Source organism: Lampris incognitus, chromosome 21 (genome assembly GCF_029633865.1).
Source record: "Lampris incognitus isolate fLamInc1 chromosome 21, fLamInc1.hap2, whole genome shotgun sequence".
Classification (NCBI taxonomy): Eukaryota; Metazoa; Chordata; class Actinopteri; order Lampriformes; family Lampridae; genus Lampris; species Lampris incognitus.
Window position 1 is genome coordinate 12,050,726 of NC_079231.1, and position 22,535 is coordinate 12,073,260.

The 22,535-nt window shown below is 45.3% G+C and overlaps 1 protein-coding gene across 1 annotated transcript; it reads left to right on the top strand.

Moving 5' to 3' along the window:
* Nucleotides 1–934: 934 nt before the first annotated feature.
* Nucleotides 935–21,693, top strand: LOC130131814 (sodium/hydrogen exchanger 2-like). The gene is made up of 13 exons (XM_056301589.1): nucleotides 935–1,199; nucleotides 1,709–2,034; nucleotides 4,558–4,695; nucleotides 7,858–8,108; nucleotides 11,216–11,433; nucleotides 11,660–11,859; nucleotides 14,126–14,215; nucleotides 14,878–14,948; nucleotides 15,470–15,637; nucleotides 17,018–17,123; nucleotides 19,291–19,407; nucleotides 21,090–21,174; nucleotides 21,278–21,693. Exons 1-13 carry the CDS (start codon nucleotides 935–937, stop codon nucleotides 21,691–21,693), a joined length of 2,451 nt encoding a protein of 816 aa, XP_056157564.1.
* Nucleotides 21,694–22,535: the final 842 nt, after the last annotated feature.

Here is a 22,535-nt window from a genome sequence, read left to right on the forward strand (position 1 = left end):
GACGTCACTGTTCAAACACTTCCATGACAACCACATAAAATATTACCAATAGTAGCCAACTATTTTTTTTATTTTTTATTTTTGCTCGTTTTTACTCATGCTTATCTTAATATCCTTTTTTTTATCCTCCTGCTTCCCTTATTTGTTTTCTAGATTGGCTTTATTTATTTTTCTTTCTCTATCTGTACTCGTATTTTCTTTGTTAATCCCTCCTCAAACTTGTGAGATAAATAAATGAATGTATGAAATACTACAGCTACTTCTCTGCCTGCCTTTTTTATCTTTAAAATCCCTCCGTAGATTTACTTAACATGTGAACCTCCTCTGACTTTTAGCGCCGTCTAATCGAAAAGGGCTCACTACCACCATCATGTGGACTCCATTTGTAAGTACATATTTCAACACGAGGACGCTGGATGCCACATCTTCTTGGACTTGCCATTGGCTGAAAGCTCAGGTGGGCTAATTAGTGATGCTGTTGATCAATACTGAAGTACAGCCTCAGTTACATGTTCCACAAATACATTGAAATAGACAATAAATCGCAACTTAGTTTTACACAACACCTTCACCTATGCTCCACCCATCAGGCGAGGCACGGAGAGGAGACAAGCAGGTTGGCCAACTATTCAAGCCAAAGCTGGATTGCAAGAAGGAGCGCCTTGTCTTTCACTTTAACAACCAAACATCTAAATACTCAGATTTTTTTTCCAATGGATTTCAGTAGGCCTACAGGATCTGGTATAGAATACAAAATTTCAGCTTTTTAGACCACCATTAGAATTATTATTATAATTTTATTATAATCTTTTTTGCATCGATGCAACTCTCTGGAGCCAAATGAGACCGTACAATCAACTTTTTTCAATGTTTGTGAGTTCATATCGTCATCATTTTTAAAGGTCATATCTGAGGTCTAGTTGAACTTGTGGACATGAAGGACTTGGTCGTGTCTGCATGCAGGAGCGCAGCCTGCTGTGTGTTTCTTCTGGTCTTCATAGTTGGAGTGAAACCTGAGGTCCTGTCATCAAACCCGTCAGCCAGCAAGCCGCCCATTTTGAAACCTCTCCAGGATGAACCCCAGCCGTTCCCCAGCGAGGAAAAAGCTAACTTGCCCGTGTTCACCATGGATTACCCCCGAATCCAGATCCCCTTTGAGTTCACTCTGTGGGTGCTGCTGGCTTCATTCGCAAAGATTGGTACGTTTACAGTGTGTATGTGTGTTTCTGTCTGTTTTATCTACAACCCTACAATTGTAAGGTCCAAATGTCCTCATATGGAAAAAAATAATGACATACCAACTACGTAGTGCGGACATTTTTTGGACCTCACAAGGAAAAACTTATTTCTGGGCTCATTTGTGGCTAGGGTTACAATTTGTGTTAAGGTTAGACTTGGTCTTATACTAAAGTTAGGCATTAGAACTGGCCTCCGGATTAAGGTTAGGGTTGATTTAGGGTTTGGGTTTAGGGAAATAAGAGTTTGACTAAAATAAATGTTTTGTCCCTATAAATGACATATAAGCAAACATATTTGTGAATGTGCGCGTGCCTGTGTGTGTGTGCGTGCGTGCGTGCATGTGTGTGTGTGTGTTGTGTGTGTATATCCATGGAATTGGTTTCTGAAGGCCATGTTATTTTCTGACGGGTGAAGTGAGAACATCATTGCCCTCTTTTCATCAATCTCTCCACTCTTCTTTCTCCAACAGGCTTCCACGTTTACCACAAAATCACCATCTGGATCCCGGAGTCCTGCCTACTCATTGCCATCGGTCTGATCGTGGGAGCCATCATGCACTCGGTTAAAGAGGAGCCCCCTGCCGTCCTGGACTCCAATGTCTTCTTCCTCTACATGCTCCCACCCATCGTTCTGGACAATGGCTACTTCATGCCCACGCGTCCCTTCTTTGAGAATGTGGGGACGGTCCTGTGGTACGCGGTAGTAGGGACGCTGTGGAACAGCGTCGGTATCGGCCTGTCCCTCTACGCCATCTGCCAGATCGAGGTGTTCGGAGTTCAAGACATCAACCTGCAGGTTGGTTATCATGTGACCCCGTGTGACATCAGGAATCAGAATCCGATTTATTGCCAAATGTGTTTCGAAATAAAAGGACTTTGTTTTAGTTTGGCTCACATGTGTCAATATTAGAAAACACAACACACAACAGCAACAGTACAAAGGCTGGTGTAAACAGGTTAAATAGTAATAATAAAAGTTGGTAGGAATTAAGGAATACTGTCAACAAACACTTATGTACAGGTTGCAATGTGTTGGACTGAAGGCGAAATATTGTTCTATAGTGAGCACACGCGCGCGCACACACACACACACACACACACACACACACACACACACACACACACACACACACACACACACGATCATCATCATCGGCGGTCACTCGGGGTTGACTATGACTGTCCTCCTTCTTGGTCCTTGTGGGTCTTCAGGGGGGCGAAGAGGCCGATCCTGGAGCCGCATATTTTGGTGCAGTGTGGGCAGGGGTGGGCGGTGGTAATTGTGGGATTGGCTTGGGCCTTTTTGGTAGAAACTCCCTCCTTTCTGAGTCTGCGCTTGTCTTCTGCAGCACGGAGGAGATCGTTATTATAAAGTGCAGCTCCTTCCCGGACCAGTTTTCTCCAGGTCGCCCTGTTGGTTGCTGTGTCCTCCCAGGTCTTAGGGTCTATGTGGCATTTTCTGATGTTCACTTGGATGTTATCCTTATACCTTTTCTTTTGACCTCCAGGGGCACGTTGTCCTGTGAGAAGGTGGGAGTATAAGACTTGTTTTGAAAGGCGAGAGTCAGGCATACAGATGACATGGCCAGTCCATCTGAGCTGGTGTTGGGCGATGGTGGCAGTGATAGCGGGAATGTTAGCCTCCTCCAGGATGCTGGTGTTGGTGTGTCTATCTTCCCAGGTGATCTTGAGGATTTTTCCGAGGCACCTCTGATGATGTGCCTCTAGTGCCTTCAGGTGCCTCCTGTTATGTGGTCCAGAATTCTGATCCATACAGTAGGGAGGGCAACACTACCGCTCTGTAGACCAGAATTTTCGTCCTTGCCTGGAGGTCATGGTTTTCAAAGACCCTTTCCCTCAGTCTTGAGAAAAACCCACTGGCACAACTGAGGCGGTGGTGTATTTCCTCATCAATATTAGCTTTGGAGGATAGGAGGCTTCCGAGATACGTAAAGTGGTCCACATTTTCCAGTCTGGTTTTGTCAACAGAGATAGTTGGGGGTGGAGCAGGGTTATTTGTGTTGGGTGGTGGCTGGTAGAGGATCTGGGTCTTTTTTATGTTAAGGGCCAGACCAAGCTGCTTGTATGCCTTGGCAAAAGCATCCAGAATGCACTGTAGGTCCTCTTCTGAATGGGCCACGAGGGCATTGTCATCAGCATACTTCAGCTCCATGATGGATATGGAAGTGGTTCTGCTTTAGCCCCGAATGTGTTGATGTTCAGGAGTTGGCTGTCGGTTCTGTACATGATTCTGACTCCTTGTGGCAGGTGTTTACCCATAAGATGGAGGATAGCAGAAATGAAAATGGAGAACAGGGTAGGAGCAATGACACAGCCCTGCTTGACTCCAGTGTGAACCCTGAAGGTGTTGTGGTTACACTGCCCCAAGCTGCCTCCCAGGCACGTTCAAGCCACTCCCCCAGCTCAGCGAGGGAGACGCTCCCCGCGTCTCAGTAGCCGGATGTATTTGTCTGGGCAGCCAATTTTTGCCGAAACACACACACACACACACACACACGGCTTTGGATATATAACAGATAAGAACATTACAGTGTTGGCATTACATACCTGTAGGGTTAGTACTAATGTAGTACAGATAAAAACTATGAAGTAGTGAAGTTGTACAGTAGTATCGTGCAGGTAGCAGTGGTAGCATTTTCAGGTAGTTATATGGTGTTTAATGTTTTGGTTCATGAGACATTTTGTCATGTGTGGTCCTGTTTGTCTGCAGCTGTCTATGCTGCCGTCATCTCAGCCAGATTTCCCTGAAAAACACCCCCCCCCCATTATACCCAGCCAATCACCCCCACTCTTCCGAGCCATCCTGGTCTCTGCTCCACCCCCTCTGCTGATCTGGGGAGGGCTGCAGACTACCACATGCCTCCTCCGATACATGTGGAGTCACTAGCTGCTTCTTTTCACCTGACAGTGGGGAGTTTCACCAGGGGGACGTAGCACATGGGAGGATCAGGCTATTCCCTCCAGTTCCCCCTCCCACCTGAACAGGCGCCCCGACCGACCAGAGGAGGAGCTAGTGCAGCGACCAGGACACATACCTACATCCAGCTTCCCACCCGCAGACACGGCCAATTGTGTCTGTTGGGATGCCTGACCAAGCCGGAGGTAACACGGGGATTCGAACTGCCGATCCCCGTGTTGGTAGGCAACGGAATAGACCGCCACGCCACCGGATGCCTCCGAAAAACCCATTTCTTTTAATGGGACTGATGTGGTAAAACAAAGGTTAAATTGTGAATAGATGATAAATGGCAAGATCTAAAAATGTTAAGTAAAACTTAGGTGTGATTGGTCATTGCAGGAGAACCTGCTGTTTGCCTCCATCATCTCAGCTGTGGACCCAGTGGCGGTGCTCACCGTGTTTCAGGACATTGGAGTGAATGAGCAGCTGTACATAGTCATATTCGGAGAGGGACTTTTCAACGATGCCGTCACTGTGGTGAGTGGACAGGTCCTTGAAAATATTAACATGCATTAAAATGGTTCTTTACAATCATTCAATGAGCAAAACTGCACCCTGTCTCTTTCAAATGATTTCTCTCTCATCCAGGATCGTTGTGCAGTCTTTTTCTTTGGATGTCTCGCCTTCTTTTCGTTCAGAACGGCTGTAAGGAACCCACTGTTTGTGTCAGGAGGACTGACAGTGGAAATTAAGTCTGAGCAGCAACTCTCCTCAATCTAGTTTGTCCTGTTTTCTGTCAGTTTAAAGGAAGTGGATGTCTCCTGAGACTGCTGCTGTTTTGACCGGATTTCACTAATAAAGACAGTTTTGCCGGAGAATAATCAGCTCTCTCTCCCTGTATCTCTTGCTAACATTGTGTTCCACGTAGCAGCAGCGGCTGCGCTTCACTTCTACTTCTGGAAAAAACATTATTAAAAATAAGCTTGATGTACAAACTGACATCACCCAGAAGTAACTAAACATGACCAGACTGCTGTTTACAATACGCCACCATTTCCAGTCAACATCCCAGGTACTGTTTAGCTGACCAGTAACAGACGTGATGAACAGCGAAACCAGCAGTCTGGCAGAAAGAAGACAAGACTTTCAGGTTCAGTTGGATTACACAAGATGCTTAAGATTCCCTAATTACATACTATAGTGGCTATAGTATAGATCAGGTTAGGCTATAGTATAGCCTAACCTGATCTGGCAAGAAGAAGACAAACCAGTTTACATCTACTGTGTGAGCGCTCTTGGAGGGCAGAGCGTTAACACACATTTTGACACACAGGTGTGTGAGCATTTGTGTTTGTGTGTCTGTTAGTGTGCATGTGTGTGTTCATGTGCATTTTTTGGTATGTTTATTGTGCACCATCATGTGTGTGCATTTGTGTCTGTTCCCATGTTGGTTTGTATAGATAGACAGACAGACAGACAGACAGACAGACAGACAGACAGACAGACAGACAGCTTGCTTGCTGGTTGTCCATCGTGTCCGATGATCATCATCTTCTCCTATTTGTGAGTCCTTTGGTGGCTGAATAGTCCGATCCTGGATGCACAGTTGTGGTTGCAGACCGGGTAGGTAAAAGTGGTGCTGGAGGGGGCACGGGTAGCTTTGCGAGCATGCCTCTTCGCACGCTTTGCTACACGGTGCTGTGTGCGCTGGTTTCCATATACTTCACTCCCTCTGAGACATAAGTGCGCCAGGTGATGCGGCAGGAAGCAAGTTCCTCCAAAGAAGAGGGGTTGATCTGGCGTCTTTTCAGTGTGGTCTTCATTTGGTCTTTGAACCGCTTCTTCTGCCCACCAGCAGTGCATTGACCAAGGCGTAGTTGGCTGTAGAGCAGTGGTTCTCAACCTTTTTGGGGTCCTGGACCCCCTGCTTATTTTTGATCTACCCTGAGGACCCCTCCACCTGATCTTGGGGGAGGGGGGTTGCAATTTGACAGAAACAGTAGAAACTGCATTTTAAATTGCATCATAGCATTTATTCACTCTTTGGGGCAAAAATGAGAGCTTTCAGTTGTAACTTAGATATAGTTAACAAAACAGAAATCTTATGCAGTAACTTTCAGATATATGTAACAAAACAGAATATGTATTCAGTAACTTTCAGATATATGTAACAAAACAGAATATGTATTCAGTAACTTTCAGATATATGTAACAAAACAGAATATGTATTCAGTAACTTTCAGATATATGTAACTAAACAGAATATGTATTCAGTAACTTTCAGATATATGTAACAACAGAATTTTTATGCAGTAACTTAACAATGCAAACGGGAGCGAGATCTCTTATCAAAATACAATAAATTACACTTGTGAAACAGATGTAATTAGAGAAAAAAGTCCTGTTACCCTTTATAGTTTAGGTAGATAAAGGTCTAAGGCACATTTGAGTAAAATAATCCTATTTCTATAAATGTCGTAGGATCTGTTTTTTAAAAGATATTTTATTTTCACTGACCCCTTGCAATTACACCACGGACCACTAGGGGTCCGCGGACCCCCGGTTGAGAAACACTGCTGTAGAGGACTTTACGTGAGAGTCGTTCGCTGGGCATGCGAATAACATGCCCAAGCCACCTGAGTTGATGGTGTTTTTAGGTAGACTCCACACTGCAGCTGCCTGCCCACTCCAACACCTCTGTGCGTGGCACTCTTGTCCTCCCAAGTAATGTCGAGGATCCTCTGGAGACATTTCACATGGAAGGCCTCAAGGCTTCTGAGATGGTGGCTGTAGATGGTCCATGCCTCACAGCCATAGATCAGTGTGGAGATGCACACTACTCTGTAAACAAGCACTTTGGTGTGGAGACTGAGGTTGCTGTGCTGGAAAACCTTTCTCCTTAGATGACCAAAAGATGTTGAGGCTTGTTTGAGGCGGTGCTGAATCTCATCGTCCATTGTGCAGGTGTCAGATAGCATACTTCCCAGATATTTGAAGGCAGGAGCAGTGGCCAGTTGTTGCCCTTCTGCTGTGAAGGTTGTTGGGTGGCTTGGGAAGCCGATAGTCAACTGACAGATTACCTCTGTCTTTTGGGTGTTGATAATCAGTCCCATTCTCCTGTATGCAGTTACAACTGCCGACAGAGTGTTTTGTAGGGCTTCTGGTGTATGAGCTACCGGGCACAATCGTCGGCATACTGTAGCTCAATAATGTTCTCAGAGGTCAACTTGGTGGTTGCCTGAAACCTCCTGATGATGAATAGGTTTCCATCGAGCCTGAAGTCAATGGTAACTCCAGCCTGCTTCTCCAGCCTCCTTCGTAACAGACAGACAGACAGACAGACAGACAGACAGACAGACAGACAGACAGACAGACAGATAGATAGATAGATAATTTTGGTTGTGTGCATGTACTTGTATTTGTGTGCAAGTTTATGTCTGTGTATGTCTGCAAGTAGGTTTTATATGTTTGTGTTTGAGTGTGACACAGAATGTAGCACTAAATATGTGTATCATGTGCTAATTTAAAATTTACATGTAGTTGTTTTGCTGAAGCACAGATTCCTGTTCTGTGTCACATAGTACATCTCTCTCTCTCTCTCTCTCTCTCTCTCTCTCTCTCTCTCTCTCTCTCTCTCTCTCTCTCTCTCTCTCTCTCTCTCTCTCTCTCTCTCTCTCTCTCTCTCTCTCTCTCTCTCAGGTCCTCTATAACATGTTTACCTTCGTGGCTGACATGCCCACAGTTGAATCCACTGACGTGTTTCTTGGCGTGGCCAGATTCTTTGTGGTCGGCCTGGGAGGTCTGCTGTTCGGCTTCCTGTTCGGCTTCGTGGCGGCATTCACCACTCGATTCACCTCCAACGTGCGCCCTATCGAGCCTCTGTTTGTTTTCATGTACAGCTACCTGGCCTACCTGGTGGCCGAGCTCTTTGCCATATCCAGCATCATGGCGTGAGTGGAACAGCAACAGCAATGCACACAGACACGTCTGTAGGGCTAGAATGTGAAATGATATACAAAAAACTCAAGTAATGACACTGGTGTTGAAACCATGTGTAAATGTAGATTTACATGAGGATAAACTGAAGGCTGTGAGGTGGGCAGATGCTGGGCAGAAGGTGTTCAGGTGGTCCAAATGAAGGACACTTGGTGAGAGGCTTGTTTGCACAGAACTAAACAAACATAAAGCAAGCCCAATCTATCACCAGTGGCGGCTGGTGCTAACAATTTTTGGGGGGCGCAATTTACCTTGGTGCAAAACACCTGACAGCTGCTTTAATGTCCACACAGTCACAGAGTTATTAAGAAGGACAATATAGCCTATACATTTTATCAGGCTTCTTACCCCTGATAAAATCTATAGGCTGTCAGGTGTGCTGCACCGAGGTAAATTGCGCCACCCCCCCTGCCAAAATTGTTAGCACCAGCCACCACTGCCTATCACTCTTCTTTTCCAGCTAGGCTATATAAGTACAAGCCAAGCTGAAACAATGATTTCTGGATTTCTACACACGTCATCGAGAATCCAGAGGGTTGCTGTCTACAGGTTTCTCACACTGCTAAATAAAACACACATGTACAAAGACGGTGAGGGGGAGATGAACTAAAATACGAATACGTACTACATAGTAAGAGCATATACTCGATATTAACAATACTGCATACTGTTTAGGAAGCACTACTCCATCAAAACATGTTTAGGATGCGGCTTGATTCCATTATACCTTCCGTCAACCGATGGAAGTAACGGCAAGCGGACACAGCTTCGGCAACCTAAATCTCCATGTACTTATGAGCCCCTGAAATGAGATCCAGGCAGTGGTTACAAGAAAAAGGTGATAGATTGTCCGAAGCTGTTAGAACAAGACAATGCTATTGAAAGAATGTTGTACCAGACTATACCCAGGGGAAGCTACACCTAGTCTGTATGGGTTACCTAAGACACATAAACAGGATGTGCCATTACAGCCTATTGTTAGTATGTTTAACTCAGTGACCTATAACATCTCTTAAGTTTCTGGCATCTGTTCCTGACTCGTTGGTAGGCAGTAATGAACATCATATTCAGAACACGATGGATGTTGTGGATAAGGTGAAGGACATCAGTATAGAAGGGGATGAAACAATGGTCTCTTGATGATGTTAAGTCTCTCTTCACGTGTGTTGCTGTTGATGAATCAGTGGAGGTAGTCCGTATGAAATTACAAAACGACCCCACCCTTAGCAATAGGACCACCCTTAACACTGACCAAGTGTGTCTGCTCCTGAAGCTGTGTCTTCAGCCCACGTACTTCACATACAAGGTGCAATCAATAGCACTATAGGCAGAGGCATGGGTTTGCTATGGGTTCTCCAGTTTCACCTGTAGTGGCCCTATATAGTATAGTATAGTATAGTATAGTATATGTAGTATATGTAGTGGCCGGACTATTTCATAGCTCCCGTCGCCAAGTCGTATCTAAAGTTCGTCCTATTTGTTGGAGTAGTGAATATTACCAGCGAAACAGAGTTATAGCTTGTGGAAAACTTTAGATTTTAATTGCAAAACACATGAAAACATAAATTGTCATAATTTTTATTTGGCAGGTGACCACGGTATAAGTGGGATCAAGCCCTTCAAGGTGTCAGTAATCCGGAATTAATGGCCTCCTCGTCAACCATTCTAATGGACACCTCGTCAGGCATTATCCCTTACTTAATCCTCTTATCGATAATGTTTATTGTGGATTAATCTGACCTTCGAGGGTGGACAATGAGTGACGTTTTCCTGGACACACATTTCGCTCCACTTTCGCGCGTTCGACTGGCCAATCCCATCACTTGAGGGCAAGACTCCTGGCAGGCTGGCCGGGCCAATCATAGCGCTTGAGGGCGGGACTCCTGGCAGACTGACTGACAGGCTGACCGGGCCAATCATAGCGCTTGAGGGCGGGACCTTCCCCAGATTCGTTCGAGGAAAAAAAAAACTCGCACACCCTGAGCCCTTAAAATGAGTACGTCACTTTAATACAAGCCACGAGCTACGGGGAATTATGTCCGCAAGCCTACGACAACACGTTTTTATCACGCTAAATTTATCCATGTCACCTCTGTCTAGGCTTTGATGCATGGGTGAACTTCAATAACGAAGCCAAGAGTCAGTGTGGGTCAAAGTGTTTTCGCAGGCGGGTTTATTACAACGTTTAAATCTTTTACAGAAATGACGTCAGTGAGGGTCACCGACATCAATTCTGTAAAAGAAGTTAAAAGTTGAAGCATCTTGCTGCAGTGATGCGGCACACCAATCAGCAGGCCGATCTCTGCTGTCAGTGGATAACCAAAACTACACACCCACATTACCTTAACAATCAAATAATCCTAATTAAAACACAAAGAGTTTGTTTGGCTTACCAGGGGGGCCGTGTGTACAGGTGACTACTGGCCCAGGAATGAAGCTGACACACGTGTTCCACAAGCCTCTCAAAGGTTGAGGTGCTCTCACCTTGATTGGACTGGGTCAGTGTCCCCCTACTGAACATACAACGAACATTTTAGATATACATGTAATAAACATTTTAAATACGAGGAGCCTAACCCTAACCCTAGACCAGGGGTCGGCAACCTATGGCAGCCGTGCCCACGGTGGCATGTGAGGCCATCAACACGGGCACACGGAGCAATTCAAGGGTTGCACTTAATCAGTAAGATTGAATTATTTTTCTTTTGTGCCGTGTTAATTTTCACACGGTTGCTCAAATAAGTGTGTGTGTGTGTGTGTGTGTGTGTGTGTGTGTGTGTGTGTGTGTGTGTGTGTGTGTGTGTGTGTGTGCAGCACAGATCTTTTGGCATGCAGAATCTAGATGGGGAGACAAGCAGTAGCAGTAAATATATAAATGGATGGATGCTTATTATGAAAATGAACTGGCACTCAAGTCTGTGATTTTTTTAACTTTGTAAAGTGGCACAGAACACCCAAAAGGTTGCCAACCCCTGTCCTAGACCCTTCACTCCAGACTTCCCAAGTTGACCTGAAAGCATATCTCTTTCTCTCGCTCGCTCATATCGCTCTCTCTCCTCAGCATTGTAATGTGTGCCATCACAATGAAGTACTACGTGGAGGAGAATGTATCCCAGCGGTCATGCACCACCATCCGCCATGTGGTCAAGATGCTGGCCACCATCTCAGAAACACTCATCTTCTTCTTCCTGGGTGTCGTTACCGCAACGACTGACCACGAGTGGAACTGGGCCTACATCCTCTTCACGCTACTGTTTGCCTTTGTGTGGAGGGGGCTGGGTGAGGATTTGATGGTGTGTGTGGGGGGGTTGGGTGGGTGATTTTGGTACTTTGTGCTTTGGACAACAATGTCCAACAAACATCTATTCTTCAAAGGTCAACCATGCAAAAAATAAAAGCTGCCATGTTACTGTGAGGTACTTCAGAAAAAAAGCAAGCTGACTGTTGTATTAATAATACCCTTCTAATGTTTGTCATCCTTCTTTATTCCCTCTTCTACACCTAGGGATTCTGGCGCTGACCCAGATCATCAACCCCTTCCGCACCATCCAATTCAACTTCAAGGACCAGTTTGGCCTGGCCTTTGGAGGCCTGCGGGGGGCAGTCTGCTTCGCCCTGGTGTTCACCCTGCCTGACAACATCAACCGAAAAAACCTGTTTGTCACCGCCTCCATCGCCATCATCATATTCACTGTGATCATACAGGTGGGCGGGGCTGTGGGTGGCCAGGCTAGGCCAGCTCAGGCTAAGTCAGCTCAGGTTGTTTGTGTGTTTAGGCGTGACGTGGTGGGCGGCTTCTGCTGTTTCATGCAGTATTAATGCAGTATTTGTTGTATTGAGTCATCACAATCAATACTTTTGTTTTGACAGAATGAAAATGCATATTGCTGCTCGAGGTTGCATGAGCTAACACATGCAAAAACAGGCCTGACTTGTAGGTCACCACCCAACAACGGTGTAAAAGAGCTGGTGGTTATTCATCCAGCCATGTATCAAATTATAACATAACTATGTGTCATGTGCATTTATGAGCAGAAGATTTTCAAAGCTTAGTTATAGAAGTTCTTCTACTTCTTTCAGCTGCTTCCGCTGGGGGTCGCCACAGCGGATCATCCATTTCCATCTCTTCCTGTCCTCTGCATCTTCCTCTCACACCAGCCACCTGCATGTCCTCCCTCACCACATCCATAAACCTCCTCTTGGGCCTTCCTCTTCTCTTCTTCCCTGGCAGCTCCATATTCAGCATCCTTCTCCCAACATACCCAGCATCTCTCCTCCACACATGTCCAAACCATCTCAAGCTTGCCTCTCTTGCTTTGTCTCCAAACCGTCCAACCTGAGTGGTCCCTCTAATATACTCGTTCCTAATCCTGTCCTTCTTCGTCACTCCCAATGAAAATCTTAGCATCTTCAACTCTGCCACCTCCAGCTCCACCTCCTGTCTTTAATTTTTTTTTTTACATTTATTTCTGATTTTTCCCTTTTTCTCCCAATTTAGTGGCCAATCGATCCCTATTTTAATTCAAACACCCACCCTCGTACTGCATGCATTCGCCAACTGCATCTCTCCGGCCGGCAGTCTCGAAGGAGACCGCGTCCCCACTTTCGTGACAAGGCGGCTCCAGGCCGAACCACTGTTTCTTCCGACACACACAGAGACGCATTCACGTGACGAACACAAGCCGACTCCGCCCCCCTCCCGAAGACAGCGTTTGCCAATGATTGCTGTTTCATCGAGTCCGGCCATAGTCGGATCTGACGAGACCGGGGCGCGAACCCCAGTCCCCAGTGGGCAACTGCATCGACACAAAGCCGATGCTTGGACCGCTACGCCACCGCGGACCCTCCTGTCTTTTCATCAGTGCCACTGTCTCCAAACCATATAACATAGCTGGTCTCGCTGCCATCTTGTAAACCTTCCCTTTAACTCTTGCTGGTACCCTTCTGTCGGAAATCACTCCTGACACTCTTCTCCACCCACTCCACCCTGCCTGCACTCTCTTCTTCACCTCTCACCTCGCGTTACTTTCAACAGTTGACACCAAGTATTTAAACTCATCCACCTTCATCACGTCAACTCCTTGCATCCTGACCATTCCACTGTCCTCCCTCTCATTCCGTCTTGCTCCTACTGACTTTCATTCCTCTTCTCTCCAGTGCATACCTCCACCTCTCCAGGCTCTCCTCCACCTGCACCCTACTCTCACTACAGATCACAATGTCATCTGCATAATACAACATAATGGAGGCTTTGCAGTGCACAGTGATGAAGCAGAGTGCACCTGTTGACTGTTAAAAAGTGGTAATAGAGGTGTGAGTGACATGAAAGGCAGTGTAAAGGTGGTACATCCCTGACAACAGAGACAGGTATTAGTTATTAGTTATGTACTTCAGTACAGTACAGTTGACCACTGCTGCCTCCCAGTTGTGACAGGCACATTTAAAAACTAATGAGCTGTAAAGTATAGGGTCATCCTCCACTGACAGAAAAACTTCTTCAGTAAACCTGTCAGAGGCAACACTTCGTGTAGCTGCAGGAAGTTGAGGCCAATGCATTTTTCCTTACCTTGGCTGAACACCGAGTATAATCCGCCTTTATAAAGAACAACGGGAAACAAAATCAGATCCACGAAAGTGGCATTTGGCTCAGAGTAAATTCTCTCAGGAGTTTGTTTTTTTTGTTTTTTTTACTGTCAATTGTTTTATCGACACCAAATTGTCCGTTTTCATCGCGCTCACAGTGACTATATTTAAGCCACTATGTCCACAGGTAAAATGATCAACTAAATGGAGGATCTGAAAATAGAACGGAATAGAATTCTGATTCTGAAAATTGATTCATCTGATCTGATTTGAATCCTATTTTGCTTGGTAGGAGTCCCGTTAGATAAAACTTCCTGTTAAGCCAGCTGATCCAGAAGCCATTCCCACTGACACGAACGCTGATCTCATTGTTTTGTCTCATTGTCAGGGTATCAGCATTCGACCCATAGTGGAATACATGAACATCAGGAGGACCAACAGGAACCTGAACACGATAAACGTGGAGATTCACACCAGGGTAGGAGTTCAATATAATAATAATAATATGTACTTTATTAATAAAGCACTTTTCCAAACCTGCAACAAAGTTCTTCAGAAAAACACAAAGAATATCAAGTATACCAATAAGAACAGATAACACAGTAAAATTCACCATGTTACTTCTTACATTTACCTGAATAATATTACAGTATTACTGTTTTAATCTCCATTCCTGTTGTTATTCATCTGTCACTTGTCCTGATTTTGTCCCTTGTATTTTCCTTTATTAAATGTGTACATATATACATATAGAAATATATGTACTATATATTCATATAGATTTGTATATATGCATATATATGATTATATTTGACAGCTGATGATTACTTATGGCAAGAAATAGGCTTGTACTGTCCATTAAAGAATTTACTTGAATCACTGGATTATATTCGTATATATGCACATATATTCATAGTATATCCGTATATAGCATCCCCCTCCCCCAGAAACCATCAATGGTGTTGGTAAGAGTGCTCAACAAATGAGGAGCCGAAATGCATATATATTCATATGTATTCACCATGAAGGCCTTCCTTGTGACGGTGTGATAGTATTAAATGAAAACAGTGGGGGGGTCACATTGGACGACATTACAGACGTCCAACACATTAACCCCACATCTTCTCTGTGCTTCATCAGCTGATGGAGCACACCATATGTGGCATGGAGGACCTGTGTGGACAGTGGAGCCATTACTACTGGAAAGACAAGTAGGAATGGTTGTACGTTAACTGGCCTATTTCCTTACTATGTCTGCTAAAGTGTCTGACTTCGCCAAATGGACGACTTTAAAAATATGACGAGCCCATTTTGGATGAGAATATGCTCGACTTGGTGTACAACCCAACAGAGAAGTGTAGGATTACCTTCAAATAATGAATCACTGCCAAGGTCAGCAGTCCTGCTTTTTAATCACGAAGCATACCGGCATTTTCACCAACAAGTGCAAACCCTCTGGATTTAGAGATTCAAAATATTCGTATTTGCATTTGTTAGTTTGGATTGATGGAATTGAATTATAGTTGCCATTTTTTTCAATTTCTCATTCTCTGTGCTCCTCTCGTCCCCCATCTTTCTACCTCAGTCTTTTTCATATCAAATCATGCAAATCATGACCCGTACCTGCAAACTCTGACTCATCTACTATGAACAACCTGATTTACATTCACCATCTATGAGGAAGTCTCTCTGTCTGTCCCCCCCCTCCCCCCTCTCTCTCTTTGTGGGTGAGGTTTAAGATGTTTAATGACCGTGTCCTGAGGCGTATTCTGATCCAGGACAGCCGGGCTGAGTCCAGTATTGTGGCTCTGTATAAGAAACTGGAGCTGCAGAACGCCATCAAGTTACTGGACACGAGCATGGGTGACATCAGCGCAGCGCCATCTATTGTCTCTCTACAGTAAGTGCTGTGGTTCATTCCTAAAGCTGAAGTGCGTGATTTCCCCGATCGGTCCCTCCTTCTGACAATGAGGACTAAAAACCAGGTGTAGCAGGACTACAAACCAGGTGTAGCAGCCATTGTGGCTGGTGTGCCGTCAGCTCAGCAGTAAACAGTTCCCACCCTTGTAAAAATGGATCCTGGGACCAGAGCTAACACAGACAGTCTAATGCAGGGGTGGGCAGTCTTATCCAGACAGGGCCGGTGTGAGTGCAGGTCTTTGTTCCAACCAAGCAGTTACACACCTGTGTCTCCTAATGAAGTTCCTCAGCAAAGACTCTCCCGGTTGATTAGAGGGATCAGGTGTGTAACTGCTTGGTTGGAACGAAAACCAGCACCCACACCAGCCCTTTCTGGATGAGACTGCCCACCTCTGGTACATCACTCTATATGGGAACACTGTTGGACAGTCACACTGGTTGTCATGGGCACATCGGCATCACATTTCAGTCTTTTTTCCAACACGTACATGTTTACTGCTGCACCAGTGTTCGTCCTACCTGGTCAAAGAATCAAGAAGAATCAAGAATCAAGAACAATTTATTGTCATTTCTGTCACGTACTTGCGTACACTAAAGAAACGAAATTTCGTTTCACCCAGCCCACAACAGTTCAGAAACACACATCCAAAACTTCCAAAATGGCACCACCAAAAACATACAAAAAACAGAGAGAACAAAGCAATAAAAACAAACAGTCAACAACACAGTCCATTCAGCGCAACACAGTCCAAAAACTCCACCGTCCAGAGAACAAAGGCCAGCCAGGACGACTGCTGGAACTGCCGGTCTGCGAAGGCCAGAAGTTAGCGTAGCCTGCCCCGCTTCTGCATCCTGTCAGACTGCCCTCGGTGCTTCCAGGCAGGGCCGCGGTCCCTGGGCCCACCGGATGCAGCAGACCAGGTTCCCTCAGCCGAGCCAATGCTAGACACGGACAAAGACACTGCACAGCCGGTACTGGGTGAGGCCGCTGCAAACGCGAGTTCGCAGCGCCATCTTCCGACAACCGGAAGCATTTCAACAGCAGTTTACGGAGACTGGAGAGTGTCTCCAACCATGGGAAAGATGACTGGTGGCGTTATGGAGCCTGACTCCAACGTATCAAGGAGATAGCCATTTATTAAGTGAGGAAAATCACAGATTTTAGCTTTAACAGGCTACCAGTGTCGCTATGTTTTGTTGAATTAGGTTCCTTGTCTTTGCTATATTTTTATGTAAATTTCCATTCGTACTCTTCTATTTTTGCTGCTGCAACAACCCATTCTCAGGTGTATCGTTGAACTCTGACCTCATTTCATCTTTTTTTTCTTTTCTTTTTTTTTTTGCCGTCATGTCTGACCAGCGATGAGAAAAAGGCCGCCTCCAGACCAAAGAGGAAGTTCCTGGCTGCAGATGTGAGAAGCATGCACGATATCCTGGCGAAGAACATGTACAAGATCCCACAGAAGGTACCACACAGTGCTACTCTACTGACAAAATTACATTATAACACGTGATGCTATCCTTCATTTAACCACATTTCTGGAGAAAAAGCAAAAGATCCTGTATTGCAATGGGATGTTTGACTTAGTTTCAGTGCAGTTTGACTTGGTGTGTACAGTCCAACAAAGTAAGTGGTGATTTTACACTAACAGTATACCTTCTTGAGGAAGTGCAATACTGTGAATATAAAAGGTCTACACTCCCTTGTTAAAATGGCGGGTTTTTGTGGTGTAAAACAATGAAACCAAGACGAATCATGTCAGAACTTTTTCCACCTTTAATTTGAAATTGCAACCTATAAAAATAGCGAAAAACAATCAGAATAATTTTAGAGAAAATTAAAAAAAATGTACAATAAAAAATGTACAATAACCTGGTTGCATAAGTGTGCACACCCCTAAACTAATACTTTATTGAGGTGTCTTTTGATTACAGCACTCATTCTTTTTGGGTAAGAGTCTATCAGCTTGGCACATCTTGACTTGGTAATATCTTCCCGTTCTTCCTTGCAAAAATGTTCTAGAGCCGCCAGATTGTGAGGGCATCTCCTGTGCACGGCCCTCTTCAGGTCACCCCGTAGAGTTTCTATTGGACTCAGCTCTGGAGTCTGGCTGGACTATTCCAGAATGCTGATCTTCTTTTGGTGAAGCCATTCCTTTGTTGACTGGATATATGCTTTGGGTCGTCGTGCTTTCTAGCGGACGCCTGAAGGTTTTTAGCCAAAATCGACTGGTATTTGGAGCTATTCATGATCCCCTCCACCTTGACTAAAGTCCCAATTCCAGCTGAAGAAAATCAGCCCCAAAGCATGATGCTGCCACCACCACCATGCTTCACCATGGTTTTGGGAGACAGGGTGTATCTTTTTACAAATTTAGCTGGGCTTGGATGTTTTTCTGTGTGAAAATCCTTCTGTCTTACCCCATAGTCCAGACATATGAAGAGTACAGGAAATTGCTGTCACATGTAGGGAGCAACCAGCACTTGCCAGAAATTCCTGCAGCTCCTTTAAAGTTGCTGTAGGCCTCCTGGCAGCCTCCCTGACCAGTTTTCTCCTTGTCGTCTCATCAGTTTTGGAGGGACGTCCTGTTCTTGGTAATGTCACTGTTGTGCCATATTTTCTCCACTTGTTGATGATTGTCTTCACTGTGTTCCATGGTATATCTGACATCTTGGATATTCTTTAGTACCCTTCTCCTGATTGATACCTTTCAACAATGAGATCCTGTTCATACTTTGTAAGCTCTTTGTGGACCATGGCTTTTGCAGCTGGATGAAACCAACTACTACTACTACTACTACTACTACTATTACTACTACTACTTTCAGCTGCCCCTGTTAGGGGTCACCACAGTGGATCATCCGTTTCCATCTCTTCCTGTCTTCTGCATCTTCCTCTGTCACACCAGCCACCTGCATGTCTTCCCTCACCACATCCATAAACCTCCTCTTTGGCCTTCCTCTTCTCTGGCAGCTCCATATTCAGCATCCTTCTCCGAATACACCCAGCATTTCTCCTCCACCAAGAAGATGCAGGAAAATCCTACAGGAACAGCTGAACTTTATTTGGGCTTAATCACAGTCACTTTGAGGGCAGGTGTATACTGACTAGTATTTAACACGAGTTTGAATCGTCTTCTTCTTCTTTCGACTTGTTCCGTTTCTGAATGTGATTGGTTAATTCTGAACACAGCCACACCCCCAATTATAAAAAGGTGTGCACACTTATGCAACCAGCTTATTGTAAGTTTTGTATTTTACTTTCCTCCCCTAAAAGGTTTCTGAGTGTTTTTCACTTTATTTTTATAGGTTGCAGTTTCACATTAAAGGTGGAAAGAAGTTCTGACATGATTTATCTTGGTTTCATTGTTTTACATCATAAAAACCTGCCATTTTAACAGCAGAGTGTAGACTTTTTATGTCCACTGTAGATCAATTTTGTCTTTTAAGAGACAACTGGAAGAATCGTCTTTGTAATGTTTGACTTTTTCTAATACTCTGGTTTGGCTTCATGTCCTGTAGCTGACTGCTGATGTGGTTGCTTTGTTCTTTACAGCATCAACAACTTAGTATATACAAGTATATACTACTACACAGTAGTTAGTGTTCTGTATATCTCCTTATCTTGTCCAGACTATGGGTTACACCACCAAACATAATCTGCCTGACAACAGCCACGCTAGAGAGATTCTGATTCGCCGACACTCCACCGTCAGGCGCAGCGTCCGTGCTAGCAGCATCCGTTATCCGGTAGGTGACTTTTAATATTGGAGAGAATAAGATGTTTAAAGCACCTCAATCAATCAGCCATCCATCCATCCATCATCCGAACCACTTATCCTGCTCTCAGGGTGGCGGGGATGCTGGAGCCTATCCCAGTCGTCACTGGGCGGCAGGCAGGGAGACACCCTGGACAGGCTGCCAGGCCATCACAGCGCCGACATACACACACACACACACACACACACACAAACACACACTCACTCTTAGGGACAATTTAGCATGGGTGATCCACCTGACCTACATGTCTTTGGACTGTGGGAGGAAACCGGAGCCCCCGGAGGAAACCCACACAAACACGGGGAGAACATGCAAACTCCACACAGAGGACGACCCTGGATGACCCCCAAGGTTAGTCTACCCCAGGGCTCGAACCCAGGTCCTTCTTGCTGTGAGGCGCCCACGCTAACCACTGCGCCACCCCTCAATGAATCAGCCAGACTGTATTCATAATGCACATTCACTTTACATTAGAACAGATTTAAATCCCCAACACAAGCATTTACCTGTCCTGTGTGTGTGCGCGCATGCGCGAGCGTTGATGATACTTCCCTGGGTCAGTGGTCTATCTATATCTTAGACATGGCAGAGTACCCCCCAAAAGCATACCGGTCACGGTAGTCATGCCTCAGAAGGCAGACATGTTACATGTTCCCATGGTATGTTAAGCCGAAGGCCGAAATCTCCAGACAAACATTCACGAGTTGTAAATGTGTTGCACTGGAAGGATGCAAGTTAAGGGGGACTTCCTGTAACGCGTCGCCACTCATCAGCCTGTGGTGACACAGGTTGACCACTAGATGGCACCAGTGACACATTTAGTTCCAAATACATCTACTGTCACAGTTACGTTAACATTTACTCGTTTAGCACACGACTTACAAGAGATTCATTCATCAGCAAATACATTCAAGCGTTACCAGCTGGCATCAAACAGCACTACACAGCAGTACTGCAATTACTACACGGTAATCATATCATAGCAGTACTATAGTAGTAGTGGAATTAATAGTATCAATAGTAGTAGTAGCAGCACATTTGCTACATAGTAATCATATAGTACTACTATATGGAGTAGTTGTAGAAGTAGTACAGTTGCTACTTAGTACTCATGTATGCGAGTACTATATGAACTAGTAGAGGTACAGTTGCTGCATAGCAATTATGTAGCGGTTATGTCATAGTCGTACTGAATGAAGTAGTAGTATTAGTAGTACGTTTTCTGCATTGCAATATTATCAAAGTCATGATGAGTATTTAGTGTAGGTGTGTCTTAGCTCATCATGAGGTGGTGAACAGGAGAAATAAATAACACATATGAGTCTAACAGACGCATCATCTTGAGCAGACACTGATAACAATGGTCTCCACATACGCAAAGACACAGCAGCAACAGCCGACACCAACAGAAGATTCATATTGCAAAGTGCCACCAGAGAGCATTTCAGGATGGAAGCAGACCTGGCAGAGGAAAGGGTTCAGGTCTTTCTAGAAGTGAGTCAGTAGATCGGATGGAGTCCGAGAGGTCAACATGCCAGTTTCTACCAGTAACCTGTCCTGCTCACATAGCAGCACCTCGTTTCCTTTGAAATAAATTTGCTGAAATTCACACGACATCGTCCGCCCCTGATTCTCCCTCCCATCCTTGCCAGCCTGTGCAGAGGTCTCAGAAGTACTATTCCCTGCAGCCCGGCGGGAATTTGGAGTCCGTGTTCCCTCTGAGAAGACCAAGTCATGGTGGGTTTCCTTGGGTTCATTTCTCTTATCAATTAATCGTCTAACAACAAACACGAGAGGAAAGCAAATCTATTCTCCAACTAAACTAAGCTTCCTGTCTCAGGCGATGGCAGCGACCTCGGCCCATCCCCCTGCACCTCCTCTCACTCCCTGCTTCCATTACGGAGGCTAGACACCATCAGGGAGGTGATGCAGGGGGTCAACACGCTGGACCAGAGCAGTCCAGGTCACCAACCCGCCAGAACGAGCAAGGCCCCGGTCCCTGTCCCCAGGAGACGTCATTCAGAGCGGGCGGAGGCGAACGTCGACGCTGGAGACCTCCAGGCACCTGGAGGGGAGGTAGAGGGGAAGGTGCGTCCTCCTCGGTTGCCCACACCTCAAGGGTGGGTGGTAGAGAACGAGGATCCCAGAGTGGACGGAGCAGGACACCCACTACTGAGACGCTCCTCACAGGGTCTCAACCCTGAGAGACCACATGCATGTGCACAGGAGCATGCTAACCAGTCCTACGTCAAGTGACACTGGCAGTCTTTCCAATGAGGAGGCTGCAAACCTCAGGGCATGGTTCTCTTGTGGTGCACACACACACACACACACACACACACAGACACACACACACACACACACACACACACACACACACACACACACACACACACACACACACACACACACATTCACACTTAAGGACAATTTAGTACGGCTGATCCACCTGACCTACATGTCTTTGGACTGTGGGAGGAAACCGGAGGCCCCGGAGGAAACCCACACAGACACAGGGAGAACATGCAAACTCCACACAGAGGACGACCCGGGACGACCCCCGAGGTTGGACTACCCCGGGGCTCGAACCCAGGACCTTCTTGCTGTGAGGCGACCGCGCTAACCACTGTGCCACCGTGCCGCCATTTACATATTCAGATTTTATATATTCAGATTTTATCACATGAACAATTTCTACCTTTCAAGCCCTGTGACCACAGTGTCTGAGCTGTCTGGAATGATTTCCGTTTCTTGCTGGTATTTACACGTCTGCGGTCGGTGAGCTTTCAATTTTTAAAACTTGGTTAAACCTCATTGTAATGTGCAGTGTCAAACATAACAAACATAAAATACCTTTTATTATTGCCTTATGAGAAATGTACTTTTCTGCAAATAATTGTCCGATACTTGCGATACTGAATATAATATATCTTCTAGCTAAAACAAGATCGTCCTCACTTTGCCTTCCGTCTTATCTTGTCTTGTTTGCGCTGCAACAAGACAAGATATAACTACTACACATACACAAAAAATCTCATACAAGAATTGCCGGGAGAGATTTTCATGAAGACATCGATGCTGGAGAGGTTTGCACCGGC

What these genes read in the sequence shown, in the direction of transcription:
- LOC130131814 (XM_056301589.1), top strand. Translation starts at nt 935, where the DNA reads ATGAAGGACTTGGTCGTGTCTGCATGCAGGAGCGCAGCCTGCTGTGTG. An exon ending in GGCTTCATTCGCAAAGATTG is followed by an intron (nt 1,200 to 1,708) that starts GTACGTTTACAG and finishes TTTCTCCAACAG; the next exon opens with GCTTCCACGTTTACCACAAA. An exon ending in TGTACAAGATCCCACAGAAG is followed by an intron (nt 17,124 to 19,290) that starts GTACCACACAGT and finishes TATCTTGTCCAG; the next exon opens with ACTATGGGTTACACCACCAA.